Source organism: Xyrauchen texanus, chromosome 42, assembly GCF_025860055.1.
Source record: "Xyrauchen texanus isolate HMW12.3.18 chromosome 42, RBS_HiC_50CHRs, whole genome shotgun sequence".
NCBI classification, from domain to species: domain Eukaryota; kingdom Metazoa; phylum Chordata; class Actinopteri; order Cypriniformes; family Catostomidae; genus Xyrauchen; species Xyrauchen texanus.
Window position 1 is genome coordinate 219,484 of NC_068317.1, and position 23,648 is coordinate 243,131.

The 23,648-nt window shown below is 46.9% G+C and overlaps 1 protein-coding gene across 2 annotated transcripts in view; it reads right to left on the reverse strand.

Moving 5' to 3' along the window:
- The window catches only part of LOC127634741 (guanine nucleotide-binding protein G(olf) subunit alpha-like), a 173,412-nt gene that overhangs the window by 39,823 nt on the left and 109,941 nt on the right, over positions 1 to 23,648 (reverse strand). For both annotated transcript variants that reach the window (XM_052114418.1, XM_052114420.1), the window contains exon 8: positions 23,004 to 23,062. In XM_052114418.1, coding sequence (XP_051970378.1) covers positions 23,004 to 23,062 — 59 coding nt within the window. The remainder of the gene's footprint in view (positions 1 to 23,003; positions 23,063 to 23,648) is intronic.

The window sequence follows — 23,648 nt, forward strand, 5'->3', positions numbered from 1 at the left end:
TCTCTGGTCTGATGAAGCAAAAATGTAACTATTTGGCTATAAAGACCATCATTATGTTTGAAGGAAAAAGGGTGAGGATTGCAAGCCGAAGAACACCATCCCAACCGTGAAGCATGGGGTGGCAGCATCATGTTGTGGGGATGCTTTGCTGCAGGAGGGACTTCTGCACTACACAAAATAGATGGCATCATGAGGAAGGAAAATAATTTCGATATATTGCAGCAAAATCTCAAGATATCAGCCAGTAAGTTTAAGGTTGGTCACAAATGGGTCTTCCAAGTGGACAATGACCCCAAGCATACCTCCAAAGTTGTGGCAAAATGGCTTAAGAACAACAAATTCAAGGTATTGGAGTGACTATCACAAAGCCCTGAACTCAATCTGATTGAACATTTGAGGGCAGAACTGAAAAAGCATGTGTGAGCAAAGAGGCCTACAAATCTGACTCCGTTACACCAGTTCTGTCTGGAGGAATATGCCAAAATTCCAGCTACTTATTGTGAGAAGCTTGTGGAAGGCTACCCAAAAAGTTTGACACAAGTTAAACAATTTAAAGTGTATGACCCACTGGGAATGACTTCTGACCCACTGGGAATGTGATGAAAGAAATAAAAGCTGAAATAAATAATTCTCTCTACAGTTTTTCTGACATGTGTGTATACTGTATGTGTGTGTGTGTGTGTGTGTGTGTGTGTGTGTATGAATATATATAATATGTCGGAGAGTCAAGGCAAAAAATGCGTGCTCCCCTGTCTACAGTCTATGACTGATAGGGACTCGCATCAGTTTTGCTTTGTTTGTTTGGGGGAAGAGCATGCTGCTCTCGAGTTGGGACAGGGCGGGTGTGTGCATTGCGACCTACTTTCGGTCAAAATGCTTTGTGCTCGCCTTACTTACTTCCGAGAGCCGGCACCCACACTTCATTCGTGGGGCTCTCGTATGGATCTGGTTGAGGAGCGAGAGACAGGTCCATCCCTTTCACTCGCTCTCTCCCCAGATCTGGCTGGTCTTTCCCGTGATCTTGAAGCGCGCTCCGGTGCTTCTTCAGTTCATGAGGGGGACCTTGATTCTCTTGGGTCTGCAGACTTCGAATTACCCACATCTGAACACTCCAAACATGACTCAAAATCTTCTGAGGAGTTACTCGATGTGGTTACTCGTGCAGTGGCCAGACTTCAGTTAGACTGGCCACGCGATCAAGAAACCCCCAAACGCTCCAAATTAGAGGACAGATTTCTGTCTGGTGGCCAGGGGAAGGGAACACCTCATCAGTCCCTTCCCTTCTTTGATGACCTCCACGACGAGCATTCTCGTTCGTGGAGGAAGCCTTATACTTCTCACGTTCACGTGCCCTCGACATCGTTATATTCGACTATCGTGGGTGCTGAGGCGTGAGGGTATTCAATGATGCCACCGGTCGAAGGGACCTCTCGCCAGGTTCGGCATCATCATTGAAAAAACAGGACTACATCCATGCTAGTGTGGAGGGCTTATCAAAAGGCAGGTCAGACTGGTGCTGTGCTGCACACCATGGCCATGTTACCAGGCTGACCTACTGAGAGACCTGTGTGCGGGTGCAACGCTTGACGAAGAAGCCTTCTCTGAACTTCTTCAGGCCACAGATCTATCTCTCAGTGCGACCAAGCAGACAGCCCATGCTATTGGCCGGTCTATGTCCGCTTTAGTCAGCACGGAGAGGCATTTATGGCTTAACCTTTCAGACATCAGGGATATGGACAGAGTTTTCTTAGTTAATGCCCTGGTTTCGGGGTAGTTCCCCTCGGGACGGGGCACGTGTACCATCCACTTTGGCCCTCCTGATACCCTCACGAAACCTCTTCACTCCCGCCGCCTCTGGTGTTTCGGGTGATAGAGGCTTCCAACAAAGAGCTGGGTGTACCGTTGCTTCCTGCCTTAATCCAGGACGTGGAACACTGAACACCCCCTTAACAGGAAGTGTCAAAATGAATACCCATCTGAGAGAACCTGGCAGCATGGAAACTTCTGCTAGGTATTTCTATGTGGGTTCTGAAGACAGTAGAAAGAGGCTACAGAATTCAATTTGCTCGCCGCCCTCCACGTTTCAACGGCGTGGTTCCCACTACCGTAAAACCGGAGCAGGCATGTCTACTGTGGAAAGAGCTGCAAAATCTCTTGGTCAAAGGGGCCATAGAATGTGTTCCCCTTCTAGAGAAAGAGTCAGGATATTATAGCAGATACTTCCTTGTTCCCAAGATGGGTGGGGGGTTGCGTCCGATTTTAGATCTTTGAGACTTGAACTGCTCAGTCAGGGCGTTCAAGTTTAAGATGCTAACTGTCAAGATGGTTGTGTCTCAGATACAACATTATGATTGGCTGGTCACGATCGATCTCATGGACGCATATTTCCATATTGGAATTCTGCCACATCACAGGAAGTTCCTGAGGTTTGCTTTCGGGGACGAAGCCTTCCAGTATCGGGTTCTTCCATTCGGCCTAGCCCTATCACCGTGACTCCAGGGCATCCGCATTCTGAATTACATAGACGACTGGCTGATCCTAGCACAGTCTCAAGAACTGGCAGTTCAGCAAAGGGATACTGTCTTGGCTCATCTGTGTTCACTGGGTCTGAGACTCAATGTCGGGAAGAGCGTTCTTTCTCCTACCCAGGGAATTACCTATCTGGGGGTTATATGGAATTTGATCACGATACGGGCACAGTTGTCTCCCGCTCGTATTATGTCCATTCAGAACTCCCTGAGCAAACTCAGGCTAGGTCAAGGTTGCACTGTTTACCAGTATCAACAAATACTAGGTCTCATGGCGTCTGCGTCCACGGTGATTCCTTTGGGGCTTCTCCATATGAGACCGTTTCAGCTGTGGCTAAAAGCCAGGGGATTTCAACCAAGGGCCAGTCCCCTAATGCAAATAAGGGTTACGCGGCGAGCACTTCGTTCCCTTTCTATGTGGTTCAGACCCCGGTTTCTTACCTTGGGTCCCACTCTAGGTGAGTCATGTCGTCGCAGGATGCTAACGACAGACGCCTCTCTGACGGGCTGGGGTGCGGTCTTGAGTGGTTGTCCAGCCCAAGGGGAATGGGAGGGTCACCAGCTCGATTGGCACATCAACTGCCTTGAGCTGATGGCAGTATTTACGGCCCTGAAATACTTCCTCCAACATCTGAGAGGCTGCCATGTCCTTGTGCGGGTGGACAACACAGCAGCAGTCTCCTACATAAATCATCAAAGAGGTCTACGTTCTCGCCACTTGAATCTGCTGGCATGTCGGATTCTCCTTTGGGCCCAGGGCAAGTTCCAGTCACTAAGGGTGATGTATATCCCTGGACACCTGAATGTGGGGACGATATTTCATCCCCAGCCCGAATTGTGGAACTTCTTGTTTGGCCCCTGAAGGGTACCAACTGAGGGACACTGGGCTTTCACCTGAGGTTATCGAGACCATTCTAAGTGCTAGGGCTCCCTCTACCAGAAGAATCTACGCCAATAAGTGGAGTGTCTTTGAAAGATGTTGCAGTTCACATGGTGCATATCCAGTTAACTGCCAGATTGTTTCAGTTCTGGACTTTCTGCAGGGAAAACAGTCAGCAGGCTTATTCCCCGCTAGTCTCAGGGTTTATGTGGCCGCCATTTTGGCTTGCCATGCCTTGATTGAAGGGGTGCCTTCGGGGAGGCATCCTCTGCTCGCTCGCTTCATTCGTGGAGCCATGCGACTGAGGCCTCCTGTTAGGACCAGGACTCCTTCTTGGGACTTGGCAATAGTCCTGGAGGGTCTGGTTGAGACGCCCTTTAAACCTCTAGAGTCAGCGTCCGACAGACTTCTGACTCTCAAGATGGTCTTTCTTATGGCTATCACCTCTCTTAAGAGGATTAGGGATCTAAAGGCTCTGTCTGTTTTGCCGGCCTGTTAAGAATTTTCCCCAGGTATGGCTAAAGCAATTTTGCACTCTCATACTGACTACCTTCCTAAGGTGCATTTCTCGACATTACATCCTGTCACTCTTAAAGCTTTCTGCCCCCCACCGTTTGTAATGCCGGAGCAGGAAAGACTTCACAGACTTTGTCCAGTCCGTGCCCTTCAGACTTACGTCCACCACACTAGCCAGTGGCATAAGTCAGGGCAATTATTCGTCTGCCATGGGGGCCGCAACAGGGGGGTGGCCAACACCAAGCAGACTATGTCACATTGTGTGAGGTATGCTATTGCCCTGGCCTATGAGTAGGTATCAGGGCTCACTCCACCAGAGGGGTCGCCTCCTCTAAAGCCTTGGCTAGAGGGGTCCCTCTGCAGCAAGTTTGTGATGCGGCAGGCTGGTCCTCTCTGCACACATTCATCAGATTTTATAGTTTGGATGCTCATGCTACTCCGGGCTCTTATGTCCTTGAGTCGACATCTCAAGCTCTTGTCTGAGACCTCTTGCATTCTTGTGAGCACACTTCACAACCGTAGGGGTCCGTACAGCCTCAGTGCGGCGGCGTGGGTATTCTCGTTCCCAAAGCGCATTTCTCAGCATAGCATCCTAGTGAAGCTTTTTGTAAAGGGAGTGTCTCTGGTTACGTAGTGTAACCCTTGTTCCCTGAAAAAAGCGGAATGAAATGCTGCTCTTCTTTGCTGCACTGGGATGTCCCAGGACTGCTCTTAAAAAAATATATATATCTGACGACACGTTGGTGACGTATCTATTTATAGCCTGGCCACAGGTGCATCTAATGATCTCACCAGCCGAGGCTATAAATTCTGGTCAATGTTCATTGACGTGTTATACACATATTCACAGCTGGTCACAACATAGGATTGTTCCCAAAGTGCTTTTCTCAGCGCAGCATCTCGTTCCGCTTTTCAGGGAACAAGGGTTACACTACGTAACCAGAGATGTTTTATGTACAACAATAAAGAGAAGGCTCATGGGTGCCTTATGCCTTATGAGAAGAATTTAAAAGAAAACAACTTTTGAAACAGAAAATCAAAAAGAAAAGGCTAAAGTGGGCTACAGGAAGTGTGGGGTGAAATGTCATCTGAGTATCTGGACAAACTGACAGCTAGAATGCCAAGGATCTGCAAAGCTGTCATTGCTGCATGTGGAGGAATTTTTGATGAGAATTCTTTAAAGTAGTTTACAATATTTATTTTCAAATTGTAATAGTCATTTTTCACATTATTAATGTCCTAACTATACATTGTGATCAATTGATTGGCACTTTGGTGGATAAAAGTACAAATCTCTCTCATTAATAGCAAAATCTGTACATTATTCCAAACTATTTGGTATGGGACAATATGGCAATGTGAGGTTCACGATTCGATATTATGTTGATTTCGATAATACTTAAATGACAAAGTATGGGAGAAATTATTTTTTTAAATGCTTACACAAAATGCACTTTTCTCATCAAAATACACAAATTAAATGCTCAAAGTTGAAATAATAGAGTTTCTCATATACCTTTCACTGCCAGAAAAGATCACAAACAAATAAGCCTTCAAAAATAGTAGACTACATTTAGGCTGATCAGGTGTAGAACAAGCAGTAGATCTGAACAGAACCTGTCCTGAAAAATTATGTGAACCTGTATATTTTTTTAGTAATATGCTAGTCTTGATTATTATCACATTTTAACTTTTTAAAACTATAAAATGTTTACATTTGATAAATTAATATTATTTCATCTGATAAACAGTTTTTCTTGATTCATACAATTGACAAAGAAAAGCAAAACATTTATTCACAGAATCAACATTTAACCCTGACTATTACCCCACCCAATCCAAAACAAAACCCAAGTGCCCAATACATCACACACAAAACTCTGAACCTTCAACAAAAATTCCTGGATCTCAACACACCACCAAAAACATGGGCTGTGTCTCCAACCTCCAATTGGCTTCACCAGCAGGGGGGTCTGACCAAGCGTATACAATCTAGAGGGGGTCCAATAGACTCCATGTAAGATCTTGGTGCACCCTTGCATCTCTAGATGCAGACTTGAAATTTTTTAGAATCCTAGCCCACACTCCCTCCTCCAATAGAAAGTTTAACACTTTCTCCCATAATCTCTTGATTGACGTTAAAGCTCCATCCCCCAGACTCTGAATTGAGTAATACACTGATGCCTCATGACCTTATCCAAAAGCAGTAATCACCATTCCCAGAGTATCTGCCGCTTTAGGGGGATGTATGCTACTCACATAAATAGTACAGAGCAGGTGGCATAGCTGTAAATGCCTATAAAACTGAGATCTGGGAATCCCAAAATGTTGAACCAAATTTTCAAAAGATCTCAACACTCCACACTCATATAGGTCACCAAGTGTATAAACCACCCTCACAATCCACTCTTACAAGCAGAAAGGGGACTTTTTTTACATAAGGGGATTAATACATAATTTTGCGTTCAGCCATAAGCTCGAGGCAACATTTAATAAATGTCTGAATTAAACACTCTGGACACTTTTTTCCATACCGAGTGCAAATTCGAGACAACAGGGTGTACCTTAACTTCTCAGGTTAGTTTAATAGAAAGGATTTGCAATGGCAAAATAGGGGCAAGAACCTGTGCAATACAAAACCAGGGAGTGGCTCTCTCAGGTGGAAGCGACCAATGTCGCTTTAACCCCGCACATGACAGCGCCAACCGGCATCCATCCCTCTAAACTCAAACAATCCATGTATGCCTACGAAAGCCCCTGTGACAGCTTTGCCATCAGATTGCTCAAGTCCGGTGCTTCTATACAAATTTTGTGAGACAGAACACAAAACAAACTCCAGCTGCTAAGTGGAACCAGCTCAAAAAGAAACAAAAAAGGCGTCAAGTTTCCTCGGACATTCAAGTGAATGTTCAGTGAGTCAGGCCCACTCGGCTATTACATGAGTGCAACAGATGCCCAAATCATTCCAATGTTTTGCAAGAAATATTCCACAGAACAAACTCCAACCAACAGAAGGTGTAAGCACAAATAATGTGCAGATTCATCCACAAACTGTCCTGAAAAGAGTGCAATCCCACAAAACAAACTCCACTCAGCCACTAGACAGAACCAGCACAAAAAGAAACAAAAAAGGCACTCAGTTTCCTTGGAATGATCAGTGAGTCAGGCTCACTCGGCTGCATAGAAAGTATCACACAATGACCTACTCATTCCACTGACTTTATGAAGGACATCGCTTTTCTCAATTTGCCCGGGAACATCAGTGCGAAAGCAAAATTCTGTTGATGTAAGAGATTTCCTTGAATTTATCACATTTCTCTCTTTTCGAATTTGCAAAGTCTGGGAACAAGAAAATGTGTGGTTCTTCCAAGAATGCCTTTTTTTACTCCTTGCCTCGCTTAACACGAGATCTTTATCGGATGATCTCAGAAATTTGGCCAGAATTGATCGGGCCTGTCTCTCTCAGCGGATCTCTGAGCTGTAACTGTGTTAGCTCGCTCGATTTCACGCTTATGGCCTGTTATGTCGAGCAGACTCGGGAAGAGCCAGTCCAGAAATTTCACCATATCTCATCCTTCTTCGTCTTCAGGAATTCCAACGGTTTTGTTTTGCCGGCTACGATTCTTGGTCACTAGCGGATTAGTTGCTAATTCCCTCTATACGATGACTTTATATAATCGATACGTTTCTCAACATCTGGCTTTTAACCATCTCAGTGAATTTTGTTTTTGCAAGATCCCAGTCAGCAATGTCCTTCACCAGCAGTGCTGACATGTTCAACAATTGACACTGAATCTCTTTCACCGCACTGTCCAAATTGAGTCCCAGACGTGCAGCCTCCTCTGGGGCTTCAGCTTGAGCACGTAAGTGTCTTTTAATGTCTCCAGATACAACATTTTGGGATTTCCAGATCTCAATTCTTTAGATATTTACAGCTGTGAGACCTGCTTTGTACTATTTGAGAGTGCATGCCTAACCCCTAAAGTGGCAGATAGATCATGAAGCATCAGTGTATTACTACCTACTTTAATGTTGATTTTATATTTATGTTTTGTTTTGCTCTTGTATGTATGTTTTGTAGGAATCAATAAAAAATGTTCACCATCTGTCGCTCACTTCGACGTTGTGTACCTCTGATCTATGAAAAAAGGCCAATGAGAAGTTGGCAGACAGAATTTCCATGTCCCGCCCTTGGACATAAGGGTATAAAGGCAGGGAAATATGTCTGTTTCATTCAGAAATTTTCTTCAGAGCCGATGGTCGTGTATGCAGCGATCTGCTGTTGGATCTACGGCACACTTCAGCGGCTTTCTCCTTCTCTGCACGGCAGTGCAGTTTACCCCTGGATGCTTCTTGATCAGATCAGACAGCACCACCGCGGTAGCGTACATAAATCTCCAAGGCATCGTACGCACAACTCACCTGTCATCTCCTCCTTTGGAGCCAGACTCAAGTTGCTGCACGCCACTCACATTCCCGGCAACCTCAACGTGGTGGCTGACGCGCTATCACGACAACGCTTGCCAGTGGAGAGTGGAGGCTTCACCCCCAGTCGGTCCAGCTGATTGGGGAACAGTTCGGCAAGGCTAAGGTAAACCTGTTCGTCTCCCAAGAGACCTCCCACTGCCCGCTCTGGTATGCCCTAGCAGAGGCTTCACTTGGGGCAGATGCACTGACACACAGCTGGCCCATGGGGCTGCGCAAGTACACATTGAGCTTTCTTGCACAGGTGCTGTGCAAGGTCAGGGAGGACGAGGAACAAGTCACTCTAGTGGCTCCCTATTGGCCCACCTGGGCTTGGTTCTCGGACCTCGTACTCCTCGCGACAGCCCCTCACTGGCAAATTCTCCTGAGGAGAGACCTTCTTTCTTAGGGACGGGGCATGCTATGGCTTCCGCACCCAGACCTTTGGAACCTCCACGTCTGGCCCCTGGACGGGACGTGGAAGATCTAGCTGATCTACCACCTGCCGTCATAGACACAATCAACCAAGTCAGAGCCCCTTCTACCAGGCAACTTTACGCCCTGAAGTGGCGCTTGTTCGCGAATTGGTGTTCTTCTTGGGCCGAAGACCCACAAAGGTGCGCAGTCAGGTCAGTGATCTCATTTCTGAAGGAGAAGTCTCTCTGTCAGTGACACTTGCCTGGAGTTAGGTCCAGTAGACACACATGTGATCCTAAGACCGTGACCGGACTACGTGCCCAAGGTTCCTACCACGCCCCTCAGAGACCAGGTAGTGAACCTGCAAGCGCTGCCCCGGGAGGAGGCAGACCCAGCCCATTCGTTACGGTGTCCGGTACATGCTTTGCGTACCTATTTGGACCGCACACAGAGCTTTAGATGTTCTGAGCAGCTCTTTGTCTGCTTTGGTGGACAGCGGAAAGGGAACGCTGTCTCCAAACAGAGGCTCTCCCACTGGATGGTGGACGCCATTTCATTGGCCTATTGCACCCAGGCCGTGCCCCCCCCCTGCGGGTCCGTGCACACTCAACAAGGAGTGTTGCGTCCTCATGGGCACAGGCCAGAGGCACCTCCCTGGCAGACATATGCAGAGCAGCGGGTAGGGCAACACCTAATACCTTTGCGAGATTTTACAATCTCAGGGTAGAGTCAGTTTCGTCCCGTGTTTTCTCAGGTCCGAGCCAGTAGAACTTGGTAACACGCTGACGGACTGAACGGGTGGATCGCTTGCACCTAGTGCCCTTTCCCTCGGTTCAGATCTACCCTGTAATGGAACAGGTGCTCCACAGGTCAGGGATCCTACATGGACTTATCCCTGTGTGTGTTGGACAACCAACACCTCCTGCCTGGTCAAGAAGGCTCACCAGCGCCTCTTCTTCCTGAGGACACTGAGGAAGAATCAGCTTTCCTCGACTATCCTGGTGAACTTCTATCGCTGTGCAATAGAAAGCATCCTGACCAACTGTGCTACAGTGTGGTATGGGAGCTGTTCTGTTGCAGAACGCAAGGCACTGCAGCGGTGGTGAAACCGCCCAGCGCATCACTGGGACTCAACTACCTGCCATCGAGCACATCCAGAGGAAACGCTGTCTGCACCGAGCTCGCAGCATCCTTAAGGACTCCTCTCACCCAGCCCACAGACTGTTTTCTCTCCTGCCCTCTGGCAGGCGTTTCAGGTGCCTCCAGACCAGGACCAGCAGACTAAAGAACAGCTTTTTCCCCAGAGCTGTCTCTTTACTGAACTCTAACCCTCACTGATCCCACTCCCCTCATATACTGATAAACTCTCCTCTCCCTCCTCATACCTCATACACTTTGTTATTTGCACTGCTATAATGTTCATTTGCACTGCTGACTATATTATAGTAACAACTGTTTACATATGCATCTTGCACTACTTATCTGACTGGAATATCATTTGCACTGCCGACTGTTTATTTACAGTACCAATTGTTTACATATACATTTGCAAAACCGTACTTTAACTGTAATATGCAATTACTTTCCACTGCACTTTTACTCGGATAGTTTTTGTCCAATTTAATTTGTACTAATAGTATTTATTGCACTTCTGGTTAGACCCAAACTGCATTTCGTTGCCTTGTACCCGTACTTGTGTAATGACAATAAAGTTGAATCTAATCTAATCTAATTTTCCGTGGTACGGTCCCCTTACGAGCGGACCCGCGTCTCCCTTGGGCAATTCCCACTGCCCCCCGGTCGCCGTGTCTGTAGCAACTCCTCCCTCCGAAGATCTACCACCGCGCCACTTCCCACATGTGACCTAAAAGCCCCCTCTCTGGGCCAGTGTGGTCTCCGCAGGGTCAAACCTTTCAACAAAACAAGGTGATTTTCCAGGTATTCCAGTATTTACATTTCTAAAAGCTAAATTCAGGCACTTTAAGCACTTCAAGAACCTAGTGTGAATTCCGTAAACAGTGTAGAAAAAAGCACAGTAGGGGTAAAATCAAGCGTCAGAGAGATTATGATGTTTAACGGGTCATTTCATTGATGAAAACATGGACAAGTCAAGTCATTTTTATTTGTATAGCGCTTTTCACAACACACATCATTTCAAAGCAGCTTTACAGAAGATCAGGCATTAACAGAAGATAAAAATGAGTCATCATTGTGTAGTTTGATAAAATATGATTGTGAATTGTGTTTAAAAATAAGTAATTAAATAATAATTGTATTTATAACCCCAGTGAGCAAGCCAAAGGCAACTGTGGCAAGGAACAAAACTCCATAAGATGTTGGTTAATGGAGAAAAATAACCTTGGGAGAAACCAGACTCACTGTGGGGGCCAGTTCCCCTCTGGCTAACATGATAAATATAATGCCAATATTACTTATGTATACTGCAAGTCATGGTTTAAAATTATTAAACAAAGTAAGTGTTAAGAGACTAAGATTTTGAATGCCAGTTAAGAGTTAAGATTTTATATGAACTGTAAGATTAATGACTAATGTTTTTGAAGTCCATCTTGTATGAGCTGCAGAAGTTCACATATATGCAATCGTCCTTGTTAATTGGCTGATGAAGGGTTTTGTAGGCAATTAATTGATAGTCGATGTATTCCATTTCAAGAGTGTAGTCCATCATTAGACCGAGGTGATACAGGCAGAGATCAGTGAGGTGCATCGCAGTTCAACCTAGCTGGTAATTTTGGTGAGGTCTATACTAAGTCCAAGGTTCAGACAATGGCTATGAAGTGTAAGGCTAGGAGCCAACCCAGCAAATGCCCACAGGGAAACACAAAACTCAAACACTCTCACAAACCTACAGCTGAGAAAACAAAATGCATCACTGTGTGAAAAACCCAGCTTAACAAACATTGTCTACCGGAGACATCCTGCCATCCACATTCTGCCCCCACAAACTCCAGCTGTTCTCTCTCCTCCTGGTTTCCCCCACAAGGCACTCACAGACACACAAGATGTATATGTGAAAATGTAACAAAGAAAAACCATGAAAACAAATAATGTAACTAGGCATGTTTGATATCATTTAAGAGTTCTCTGTGAAACTGGTAAAGTGTTCTTTTCCCCAGGTTTGTAAAACTTAATGACAACAAAGTTATTAGGTCTTTGCTAAATACTGAATAATTCTGGAGGTCTATCCCCCTCCTTGAAGGTTAAACCCCAGGTAGCCAAGAACCAATTCACCCCCAAATTCTCATTGTTCAAAGGGAAAATACCATTTAGTACACAATGTGTATTCTGTCTGGATATTTAAGGAAAGCTGGCCCAGAGATCAGGGTTCTCTGTAGTCAGATGATCCCACACCTCAATGTGTGTAACTTTAATAATAGGAATCTGCATTCAGATCTCCCATGCTTTGCAATTACATGTAGTTTTCTCAACTGCCAGGTATGTTCATTGACTTGTTTCTGTAACTTATGTTTTAAATCGTAGCTGGCAAATAAATTGTTACTTTTTGATTTAGTCTGTATTCCTCCGAAATCGTCTCGGGTTACATGTGTAACCCTTGTTCCCTGAAAAAAGCGGAACGAGATATGCTGCGCTTTGCTAAGCACTTTTGGGAACAATCTTGCATTGTGACCAGCTGTGAATATGTGTGTAACACATCAATGAACATTGACCAGAATTTATAGCCTCTGCTGGTGAGATCATTAGATGCACCCGTGGCCAGGCTATAAATAGAAGCGTCACCAGCGTGTCGTCAGATATCTTTTTCTGAAGAGCAGTCCTGGGATGTCCCAGTGTGGCAAAGAAGTGCAGCATCTCGTTCCGCTTTTTTCAGGGAACAAGGGGTACACATGTAACCCAAGACGTTCCCTTTACAAAAATATTCACTACAATGCTGCACTTTGCAAAGCGCTTTTGGGAACGCAAGACCCATGCCGCCGCACTGGGGCTGTCCGGACCCCTACGGTTGTGAAGTGTGCTCACAAGAACGCGATGATGTCGACTCAAGGACGTAAGAGCCCGGAGTAGCATGAACATCTAAACTATAAAATCTGATGAATGTGTGCGGAGAGGACCAGCCTGCCGCATCACAAACCTGCTGCAGAGGGACCCCTCTAGCCAAGGCTTTAGAGAAGTCAACCCCTCTGGTGGAGTGAGCCCTGACACATACTGGCGCGCCTCATAGGCCAGGGCAATAGCATCCCTCACCTAATGTGACAGTCTGCTTGGTAGCGGCCGCCCCCCTGTTGCGGCCCCGATAGCAGACAAATAATTGCCCTGACTTACGCCACTGTCTAGTGCGGTGGACATAAGGCTGAAGGGCACGTACTGGGCAGAGTCCATGAAGTCTTTCCTGCTCCGGCGTTAAAAACGGCGGGGAGCAGAAGGCTTCCAGAGTGACAGGACGTAGTGTCGAAAAAGGCACCTTAGGAAAGTAGTCAGGATGAGGATGCAGAATACCTTTGGCCATACCTGGGGAAAATTCGAAACAGGCCGGCAAAACAGACAGAGCCTGTAGATCCCCAATCCTCTTAAGAGAGGTAATGGCCATAAGAAAGACCATCTTGAGAGTCAGAAGTCTGTCAGATGCTGACTTTAGAGGCTCAAAAGGGGGTCTCAACCAGACCCTCCAGGACTATTGTTAAGTCCCATAAAGACGTTCTGGTCCTAACAGTAGGCCTCAGTCGCATGGCTCCACGAATGAAGCGAGTGAGTAGCGGATGCCTCCCCAAAGGCATCCCATCCATCAAGGCATGGCAAGCCGATGCTGACAGTTTTTCCTCCAGAAAGTCCAGAACTGAAACAATTTGGCAGTTAATTGGATCTGCACCATGTGAACTGCACCACTTTTTATCGGTGTAGATTTTTCTGGTAGAGGGAGCCCTAGCACTAAGAATGATCTCGATAACCTCAGGTGACAGCACTGCGTCCCTCAGTTGGTATCCTTCAGGGGCCAAACATGAAGTTTCCACAATTCAGGCTGGGGATGAAATATCGTACCCTGCGCCTGAGACAGAAGGTCCCTCCTGTCCGGAATCGCCCAAGGCGAGCCATTGAGGAGAGATATTAACTCCGAGAACCATACCCTGTTCGGCCAGCGCGGCGCTATCAGTAAGAGGCAAGACCCTTGCTAGCGAACTCTGGCCAAGACTTCCGAGAGCAGAGAAACCGGGGAAAAACGCATACAGACGCATTCAGGGCCATGTATGCGCCATCACGTCCAGACCCAAGGGGGGCTGGGTGACTCAAGGAGAAGTAGAGGAGACATCGCGCTGTTCATAGAGGCGAAGAGGTCCTCTTCTACCCTGTAAATTCTCACCCAGATTTGTTCCACTACCTCGGGGTGGAGTTTCCACTCACCCGTCGGTATTTTCTGTCTCGACAGTAAATCTGCTCCCACATACGGGCATCCAGGGATATAAACTGCCCTGAGTGACAGGGGCTTGCCCAGGGCCCCAAGGAGAATCCGACGTTCCAGAAATTTAGCTGACGTGAACGTGGACCTCCTTGATGGTTTATGTAAGAGACTACTGCTGTATTGCCCACCCGCACATAGACATGGTAGCCTCTGGAGAAAGTATTACAGGGCCAGAAATACCGAGAAATCAACTCAAGACAGTTACTGTGACAACCGAGCTGACGACCCTCCCATCCCCTTGAGCTAGACGACCACTTAAGACCGCTACCCAGGCCGTCAGGGAGGCGTCTGTCATTAGCAGCCTGCGACGACGAGACGCACCTAGAGTGGGACCCAAGGTAAGAAACCGGGTTCTGAACCACTTAGCAAGGGAACGAAGCACGTGGCGCGTAACCCTTCTTAGCCCTTGGGGACTGGCCCTTGGATGAAATCCCCTGGCTTTTAGCCACAGCTGAAACAGTCTCATATGGAGCAGGCCCAAAGGGATCACCGTGGACGCAGACACCATGAGACCTAGTATTTGTTGATACTGATGAACAGTGCAACCTTGACCTAGCCTGAGTTTGCTCAGGGTGTTCTGAATGGACGTGATACGAGCGGGAGACAACAGTGCCCGCATCGTGATCAAATTCCATATAACCCCCAGATAGGTGATTCCCCAGGTGGGAGAGAGAACGCTCTTTGACGTTGAGTCTCAGACCCGGAGAAACCAGATGAGCTAAGACAATATCCCTGTTCTGAACTGCCAGTTCTTGGAGCTGCGCCAAGATCAGCCAGTCGTCTATGTAATTCAGAATGCGGATGCCCCAGAGTCGCGAAGGAGCCAGTGCTGCATCCATGCATTTCGTGAATGTGCGGGGTTGATAGGGCTAGGCCAAATGGAAGAACCCGATACTGGAAGGCTTCGTCCCCGAAAGTGAACCTCAGGAACTTCCTGTGCTGTGGCAGAATTCCAATATGGAAATATGCATCCATGAGAACGATCGTGATCAGCCAATCGTAATGTTGGATCTGAGAAACTACCGTCTTGACAGTTAGACACTTGAACTTGAACACCCTGACCGAGTGGTTCAAGCCTCAAAGATCTAAAATCGGACGCAACCGGTAGAAAGCGAGGCGAGTGCGAAGCATTTCCCCCGAAAGTAGGTCGCAATGCGCGCACTCGCCCTACCCCAATGCGAGAGGGGCTCTTCCCCCAAACAAACAAAACAAAATTGATGCGTATCCCTGACAGTCATAGAACATTGACAGGGAAACACACATCGTTTGCTTTGCTTCTCCGACATTTTTCCACCTTTTTCTTTTCTATTTTTATATATATATATAGAAAGAGGGAAAGGAGAAAAGGTTCACTGCGCAATGCCTAACAAATTCTAAATCCTAGCAGAGGAAAGAAAGTTTCTGACTGGCTTGTGAGACGCTGGTGATGCGTCTATTTATAGCCTGGCCACAGGTGCATCTAATGATCTCACTAGCCGAGGCTATAAATTCTGGTCAATGTTCAATGACGTGTTACACACATATTCACAGCTGGTCACAGTGCAGGATTGTTCCCAAAAGCACTTAGCAAAGCGCAGCATCATAGTGAAGCTTTTTGTAAAGAGAACATTTATATCAATACTGGGTCTTTAAAATAGGACAAACCACTCTGGAGGAACCAAGCAGGAAAATACAATTTTAAGAATCATTTATATCATAACTGAAGCTTTAATGTAGGAGGAAGACTATAGACTATCAGTTTGAATCTCATTAGAAACTGATAAAAAAAGAAGAGGATTCAGAGTAATCAATAACTTAAAATATTAAAATAAATGAATTATCAGAAAGTAATTAGAGTCTTAATCTAAATTAGAGATCAACTTAAAATTGGAGTCAGATTAATATAAAATTGGAGTCAGATAATATAAAACTGGAGTCAGATGGAGTGCGTACTCCAGGTAGGGAATGAGGTTTTGCCCCAAGTGAAGGAGTTCAAGTACCTTGGGGTCTTGTTCACGAGTGAGGGGACAATGGAGCGGGAGGTTGGCCTGAGAATCGGGGCAGCAGGGGCGGTATTGCACTCGCTCTATCGCACCGTTGTCACGAAAAGAGAGCTGAGCCGAAAGGCAAAGCTCTCGATCTACCGGTCAATTTTTGTTCCTACCCTCACCTATGGTCATGAAGGTTGGGTCATGACCGAAAGAACTAGGTCGCGAGTACAAGCGGCCGAAATGGGCTTCCTCAGAAGGGTGGCGGGCTTCTCCCTTAGAGATAGGGTGAGGAGCTCAGTCATCCGTGAGGAGCTCGGAGTAGAGCCGCTGCTCCTTTGCGTTGAAAGGAGTCAGTTGAGGTGGTTTGGGCATCTGGTAAGGATTCCCCCTGGCCGCCACCCTAGGGAGGTGTTTCAGGCACGTCCAGCTGGGAGGAGGCCTCGGGGAAGACCCAGGACTAGGTGGAGAGATTACATCTCCACACTGGCCTGGGAACGCCTCGGGGTCCCCCAGTCAGAGTTGGTTAATGTGGCTCGGGATAGGGAAGTTTGGGGCCCCCTGCTGGAGCAGCTGCCCCCGCGACCCGACTTCAGATAAGCGGTTGAAGATGGATGGATGGATGGAGTCAGATAAAATTAATAATGGAATGAATTTGTAAAGTGTAAATTAACAATAATTGCTTTACTTCAGCGCTCAGAAAAGACAGAACAATGCAGAAACATTCAAGGGGCAAATCTATAAATTTTTAGCAGTTTGCCTGCCATTTTACAGAAGTATCCCATGTCTTATGGTTTGAGTTGGCATCAGTTCATCCTCTGAAGTCCATCGTAATAGACTGAAATTATGTTTGGCTGGCACCGGCTGCTATTAGTCATCATCACACAGCAACACGTAGAAGTGGAGTCCAACATGAAGCAGGAATGGTGCTGGGTCCATCTGGTGACCTGTAGATGCCATTCAATTTATTGCAGAGTTATAGATCATGATCACTGTTTCTGGTTCCGGTAGACCTAATTAAAGCAGCATAATTGTGAGTTGAAGGATAAATTAGGTGTATGCCTGGCTAAACAGATGAGTCTTTAGTCTAGACTTAAACTGAGGGAGTGTTTTTGTCACGACACACACACAAAAGGTTAGGATCCAAGTGCATTTCTTAGGGTAATCCAAAATCCGTAGTCAGCCAGGCAAGGGTCAAAATCCATACAAAACAGTCCAAGAAACAAGAAACAACGGGACAAGAACTTCGAGGTGCTGGTAACATTAAACAGACATTAAGCAAGGACTCAACAACTAACACAGAAACAGACAGGGTATAAATAGACCAGTGCAAACAATGTGAGTGGGAACAGCTGTGTGTAATGATCGGTGATGAGACAGAACAGGATGATGGGAAATGTAGTACAAGTGGAAATGTGACAATCAGGGAAAGAGCTTCTAGAAAACCCAGGGAACAAACCAGACACTGTGACATAACCCTCCCTCTACGGAGCGGCTACCAGACACTACAAGACACCACTGAAAAACAAAACAAAAGTCCAGGAGGGAGGTGGAACGGTGGAGGACCAGGGGGAGGGATGGGGGGCCAGGTCCATGAAGGAGAACAGGAACAAGGGGTGACGGCTTAACCGGCGGCCGGGGCAAAACAGAGAGTCCATCGGGTGGCCAGGGCAAAGCAGATGACCCATCGGGCAGCCAGGGCGAAGCAGACGACCCATCAGGCGGCCACAGGACAGGGACCGGTTCAGGGGGCCTGGGAGCTGGCCACAGGGCAAGGATAGGTTCAGGAGGCCTGGGAGCCGGCCACAGGGCATGGACAGGTTTGGGGGGCCTGGGAGGTGGCCACAGGGCAAGGACAGGTTCAGGAGGCCTGGGAGCCGGCCACAGGGCAAGGACAGGTTTGGGGGGCCTGGAAGGTGGCCGCAGGATAGGGACCAGTCCGGGGGGCGGGGCAGTAGAAGGCGTAGCCGGGGGAGGCCTTGGAGCCGTGGGGGACAAAGAAGCCATAGGAGGCGGAGCTGAGGGAAGCCCTGGAGGCTCAGGAGGCAGAGCTTCAGGAGGCTCTGGAGGCTCAAGAAGCGGAGCTGATGGATGCTCTGGAGGCTCAGGGGGCGGAGCCATGGGGGGCTCAGGAGGCAGAGCAGAAGGAGGTCCTGGAGGTTCAGAAGGCGGAGCTGAGGGAGGCTCGGGAGGCACTGGGAGAAGAGCCGTAGAAGGCTCGGGAGGCAGAGCCGTAGGAGGCTCAGGGAGAAGAGCCGTAGGACAGTCAGGAGGCGGAGCCCTAGAAAGCTCTGGAGTCTCTGGGAGCAGAGCCGTAGGAGGCTCGGGGAGAATGGCCGTGGAAGGCTCGTGAGGCTCTGGAGGCGGAGCCCTAGGAGGCTCGAGAGACTCAAGAGGCGGAGCCCTGGAAGGCTCCAGAGGCGGAGCCCTGGAAGACTCGACAGACTTGGGAGGCGGAGCCCTGGGAGGCTCGGGAGGAGGAGCCCTGGAAGACTCGAGAGACTGGAGAGGCGGAGCCCTAGGAGGCTCGGGAGGCGGAGCTCTGGAAAGCTCAAGAAGCTCGGAAGGCAGAGCTCTGGAAAGCTCGGAAGGCGGAGCTCTGGAAAGCTCGGAAGGCGGAGCTCTGGAAAGCTCGGAAGGCAGAGCTCTGGAAAGCTCAGAAGGCGGAGCTCTGGAAGGCTCAGGAGGAGGAGCCCTGGAAGACTCGAGGGACTTGAGAGACGGAGCCCTGGGAGGCTCGGGAGGAGGAGCCCTGGGAGGCTCTAGAGGCGCTGACTCTTGGACGGTCATGGCTACTGGCGCTGGCTCTTGGACGTCATGGCTACTGGCGCTGGCTCTCGGACGGTCATGGCTTCTGGCGCTGGCTCTCGGACGGTCATGGCTACTGGCGCTGGCTCTCGGATGGTCATGGCTACTGGCGCTGGCTCTTGGACGGTCATGGCTACTGGCGCTGGCTCTCGGACGGTCATGGCTACTGGCGCTGACTCTCGGACGGTCATGGCTACTGGCGCTGGCTCTTGGACGGTCATGGCTACTGGCGCTGGCTCTTGGACGGTCATGGCTACTGGCGCTGGCTCTTGGACGGTCATGGCTACTGGCGCTGACTCAGGGACGGTCGAGGCTACAGGCGCTGGCTCTTGGCTGGACAGAACCCGCGGTGAGGGCCTTGTGCTGGGCGGAACCAGCAACGAGGGCTTTGTGCTGGACGGAACCCGCGGTGATGGCCTTGTGCTGGATGGCACCAGCGATGAGGGCTTTGTGCTGGACGGAACCCGCGGTGATGGCCTTGTGCTGGATGGAACCAGCGGTGAAGGTCTTGTGCTGGATGGAACCACGTGCACAGGAACCTGGCTGAAGGGTGACTGGACGGCAGACCGATGTTGGTGTCCGCGACGATCATGTCCCCCTCCATGGCCTCCACGATTCCCTGAGAATCTGACTAGATGGGTTCCCTCAAAGGATTGTCGGCTGGATGCTATACTCTTCTCTGTCCTCTGAGCACACATGGCGAAGGCTTGAAATAAGGTCATCTGAGACCCAGACTCTCCTCCAGTGTTGGGGGAATGGACCCGGAACCCCATACTGCTGGATCCAATCATGGTTGAGTCCTTCTGTCACGACACACACACAAAAGGTTAGGATCCATGTGCATTTCTTAGGGTAATCCAAAATCCGTAGTCAGCCAGGCAAGGGTCAAAATCCATACAAAACAGTCCAAGAAACAAGAAACAACGGGACAAGAACTTCGAGGTGCTGGTAACATTAAACAGACATTAAGCAAGGACTCAACAACTAACACAGAAACAGACAGGGTATAAATAGACCAGTGCAAACAATGTGAGTGGGAACAGCTGTGTGTAATGATCAGTGATGAGACAGAACAGGATGATGGGAAATGTAGTACAAGAGGAAATGTGGCAATCAGGGAAAGAGCTTCTAGAAAACCCAGGGAACAAACCAGACACTGTGACAGTTTTTTCTAAATGATTTAGTGAGGGTTTTGTGTTTGGTAGATTGAGGAACAGACACAGTCTCTATGAGATATCTAGGTGATACGGTCTCTATGTTTTGTAATTTATGTGACCTGTGTGACGTCTCAAGGTAGCTAGCAGACCTTCGGATTAACCAGTTTGTCTGCTTCCTGACACTGGCCCCAGTTAATCAAATACTATCATTATTAAGTCTCTGAGCCAAATTACTAGACAGGAGAGTGGCACCTTCTCTGGAGGGATGGAGTCCATCTTTCTTTAGCAGGTCAAGTCTACCCCAAAAACTCTTCCAATTGTCTATAAATCCTATTCTATTCTCCAGACACCACTCAGACATCCAGCCATTCAGTGACACTAATCTACTATAAACCTTGTCACCACGACGAGCAGGGAGGGGACCAGAGCATATTACAGCATATTACTGACATAGTTTTTGCAAATTCACACACCTCTTTAACATTATCTTTAGTGATCTCTGACTGGCAAAGCCGGACATCATTAGTGTCAACATGAATAACAATTTTAGAAAATCTACGTTTAGCATTAGATAGCACTTGTAAATTTGATTTGATGTCAGACGCTCTGGCACCCAAAATGCATTTAACAATAGTGGCTCTCTATTTCCACGTTCCTTACAATAGAATCACCAATAACAAGGGCTCTTTCAAAATGATTCTCAGTGGGTGCATAACTGAGTGGGGGACAATCGATTGGAAACCCTAACAGGAATGGGAGAGTGGTGTTGCTTTGCTGAGCGAGTATGCAGCCGCATTGTCACCCAAACACCCTGCTGCGGGGGCTCTACAGCAAGAACCAAAGTGTGCGTGTTGCTCTCTGTACTGCCCGCATCCGAAACAGTATCTACTGGCTTCTCTTTCTCACTGACCTCTACTAGCATTCGGATGCGTGTCTCTAACTCATTAACCTTCTCTGTCAGCATGACTAATTCCTTACATTTATCACATATGAATCCCTGACTGCTGACGGAAGAGGCTATTGTAAACATGACATGCAATGCAGGAAGAAATAACATGAGCGGATGCCATGACTTCCTGCAGTTGTTGGTTGGTGTTGGTTGTTCCTGTGTGGTGAGGGTTTGAGATTGATATGAATCCCTCACCCAAGTGTTTGTTGTTGTTGGTTGTTACCGAGTGGTGAGGGTTTGAGATTGATGTGAATCCCTCACAAAATTGTTTGTTGTTGTTGGTTGTTCTTGATAAGTGGTGCTTTGAGATCGATGTAATAATCCGTGTAAAACAGAGGAGAAAAACGGGTGCGCGCTTTAATCGTGATAAAAATAGAAAGTGGATGCACGTGGAAAATGCACGCAGTTCAATCGTGAGAAGAGAATAATGTGGGGGACAACCCGATGCACGCTGAAATATGGCAGATGTTAAGGTTTAAAGGCTGAAAACAGATATATAAGCAATGCTAAAAAAGGCTAGAAGGCTACAAACACAGACTCGAGCTAAGCGCCAGCAGCAACATGTAAAATACACACAGATGAAACAGTACAAAAGCAGTGCTAAAAAACACGTAGCAGTGGAGTCCAACAAGAAGCAGGAATGGAGCTGGGTCCATCCGGTTCTGGTGACCTATAGATGCCATTCAATTTATTGATCATGATCACTGTTTCTGGTTCCGGTAGACCTAATTAAAACAGCCTAATTGTGAGTTGAAGGATAAATTAGGTGTATGCCTGGCTAAACAGATGAGTCTTTAGTCTAGACTTGAACTGAGGGAGTGTTTTTTCTAAATGATTTAGTGAAGGTTTTGTGTTTGGTAGTTCGAGGAACAGACACAGTCTCTATGAGATATCTAGGTGATACAGTCTCTATGTGTTGTAGTTTATGTGACCTGTGTGACGTCTCAAGGCAGCTAGCAGATGTTCAGATTAACCAGTTTGTCTGCTTCCTGACATGGAACCCAGTTAGTCAAATACGATCATTATTAAGACTCGGAGCCAAATTACTAGACAGGAGAGTGGCACCTTCTCTGGAGGGATGGAGTTCATCTTTCTTTAGCAGGTCAAGTCTACCCCAAAAACTCTTCCAATTGTCTATAAATCCTATTCTATTCTCCAGACACCACTCAGACATCCAGCCATTCAGTGATACTAATCTACTATAAACCTTGTCACCACAACGAGCAGGGAGGGGACCAGACCAGATGAAACAGTACAAAAGCGGAAAAACCTGAAACATGCGGTAAAATTAAAAAGGATAAAAAGACGAATGTATGAGAATAAGTATAAGCAATGCTAAGCAGGCTAAAAACACAAACACAAACACTCATGCAGTGTCCCATCAGCCAATGAATCCAGAGAACAATGAAAACAATGTTTAAAATTTTGAAATATAGAGTTTTGCTGCAATATGCTTCGTAATTGTTTTGGTTCGCAATATATATCGAAATTCGATATATATTGTCCAATCCCTAATATATATTTATATATATATTGTACACTCTATATCGTATATAGAAAATGAACCCTGTATTTAGAAACATTCAGATTTATTACATTGTGAAAATATTTTAAATGACAATTATGAACATCCCACCTCCCCCACCATCCCCCAGTTTTCATTACCGAAAATCTTCTTTGAAAACAATGACAATAATAATGTGCTGAATTGTCCTTAAAATAATGTCCCAATGCCCAAAAAATAATAAAAAATAACCCATTGCAATACTGCTTCATTTTCTTTGTGAAAAATACATTTTAATGTTTTGTATGCATTGAGCTCAATTTGACAAGGAAAAGTTTCGGACAAGTTTTGTGAGTATCACACAATAAGAATCTACACTCACCATTAAAGCACTGAATCCATTTCCTCCTCTCATCTCTCTGACCACCCACATCAAACATACTGACACACACACACACACACACACACACACACACACACACACACACACACACACACACACACACACACACAGACAATTTAAAATTATTTTGAAATTTCATACATTTAAAGAAAATGTTCAAAACTTCAATAAAATAAAAGTTATATACAGTGAATTCCAAAAGTCTAGTACAACTAGAGGAAATGGTACCATTTTGCTTTCTACTCTAATTTAATACAAAATTATTCATTATAAATTAAATGATCTGATTAACAGTCCAAGTGTAAAATTAATTAAAAAAAAGAAACATGAATTTGAGAATTTCTCAGTATTCAGTATGTGCCTGTTTTGCTAATGACAGAATGAACAAAACGTCCTGGTTATGGTATTTGCATGCCCTTCCCCCAGACATACGATTATTAAAGGAGGGGGCGTGCATACCGCTGATTAGGATTTGTGCTGAGGTCCCGGCCATTTCAGCGGGTAGTTCAGTGTTGTGGCAGGAGGGACACAACGTCTCGATTGTAGAATCTCGCAAAGGTGTTGGGTGTAGCCCAGCCTACTGCTCAGCAAATGTCAGCTAGAGAGGCGCCACTGGTCAGAGCC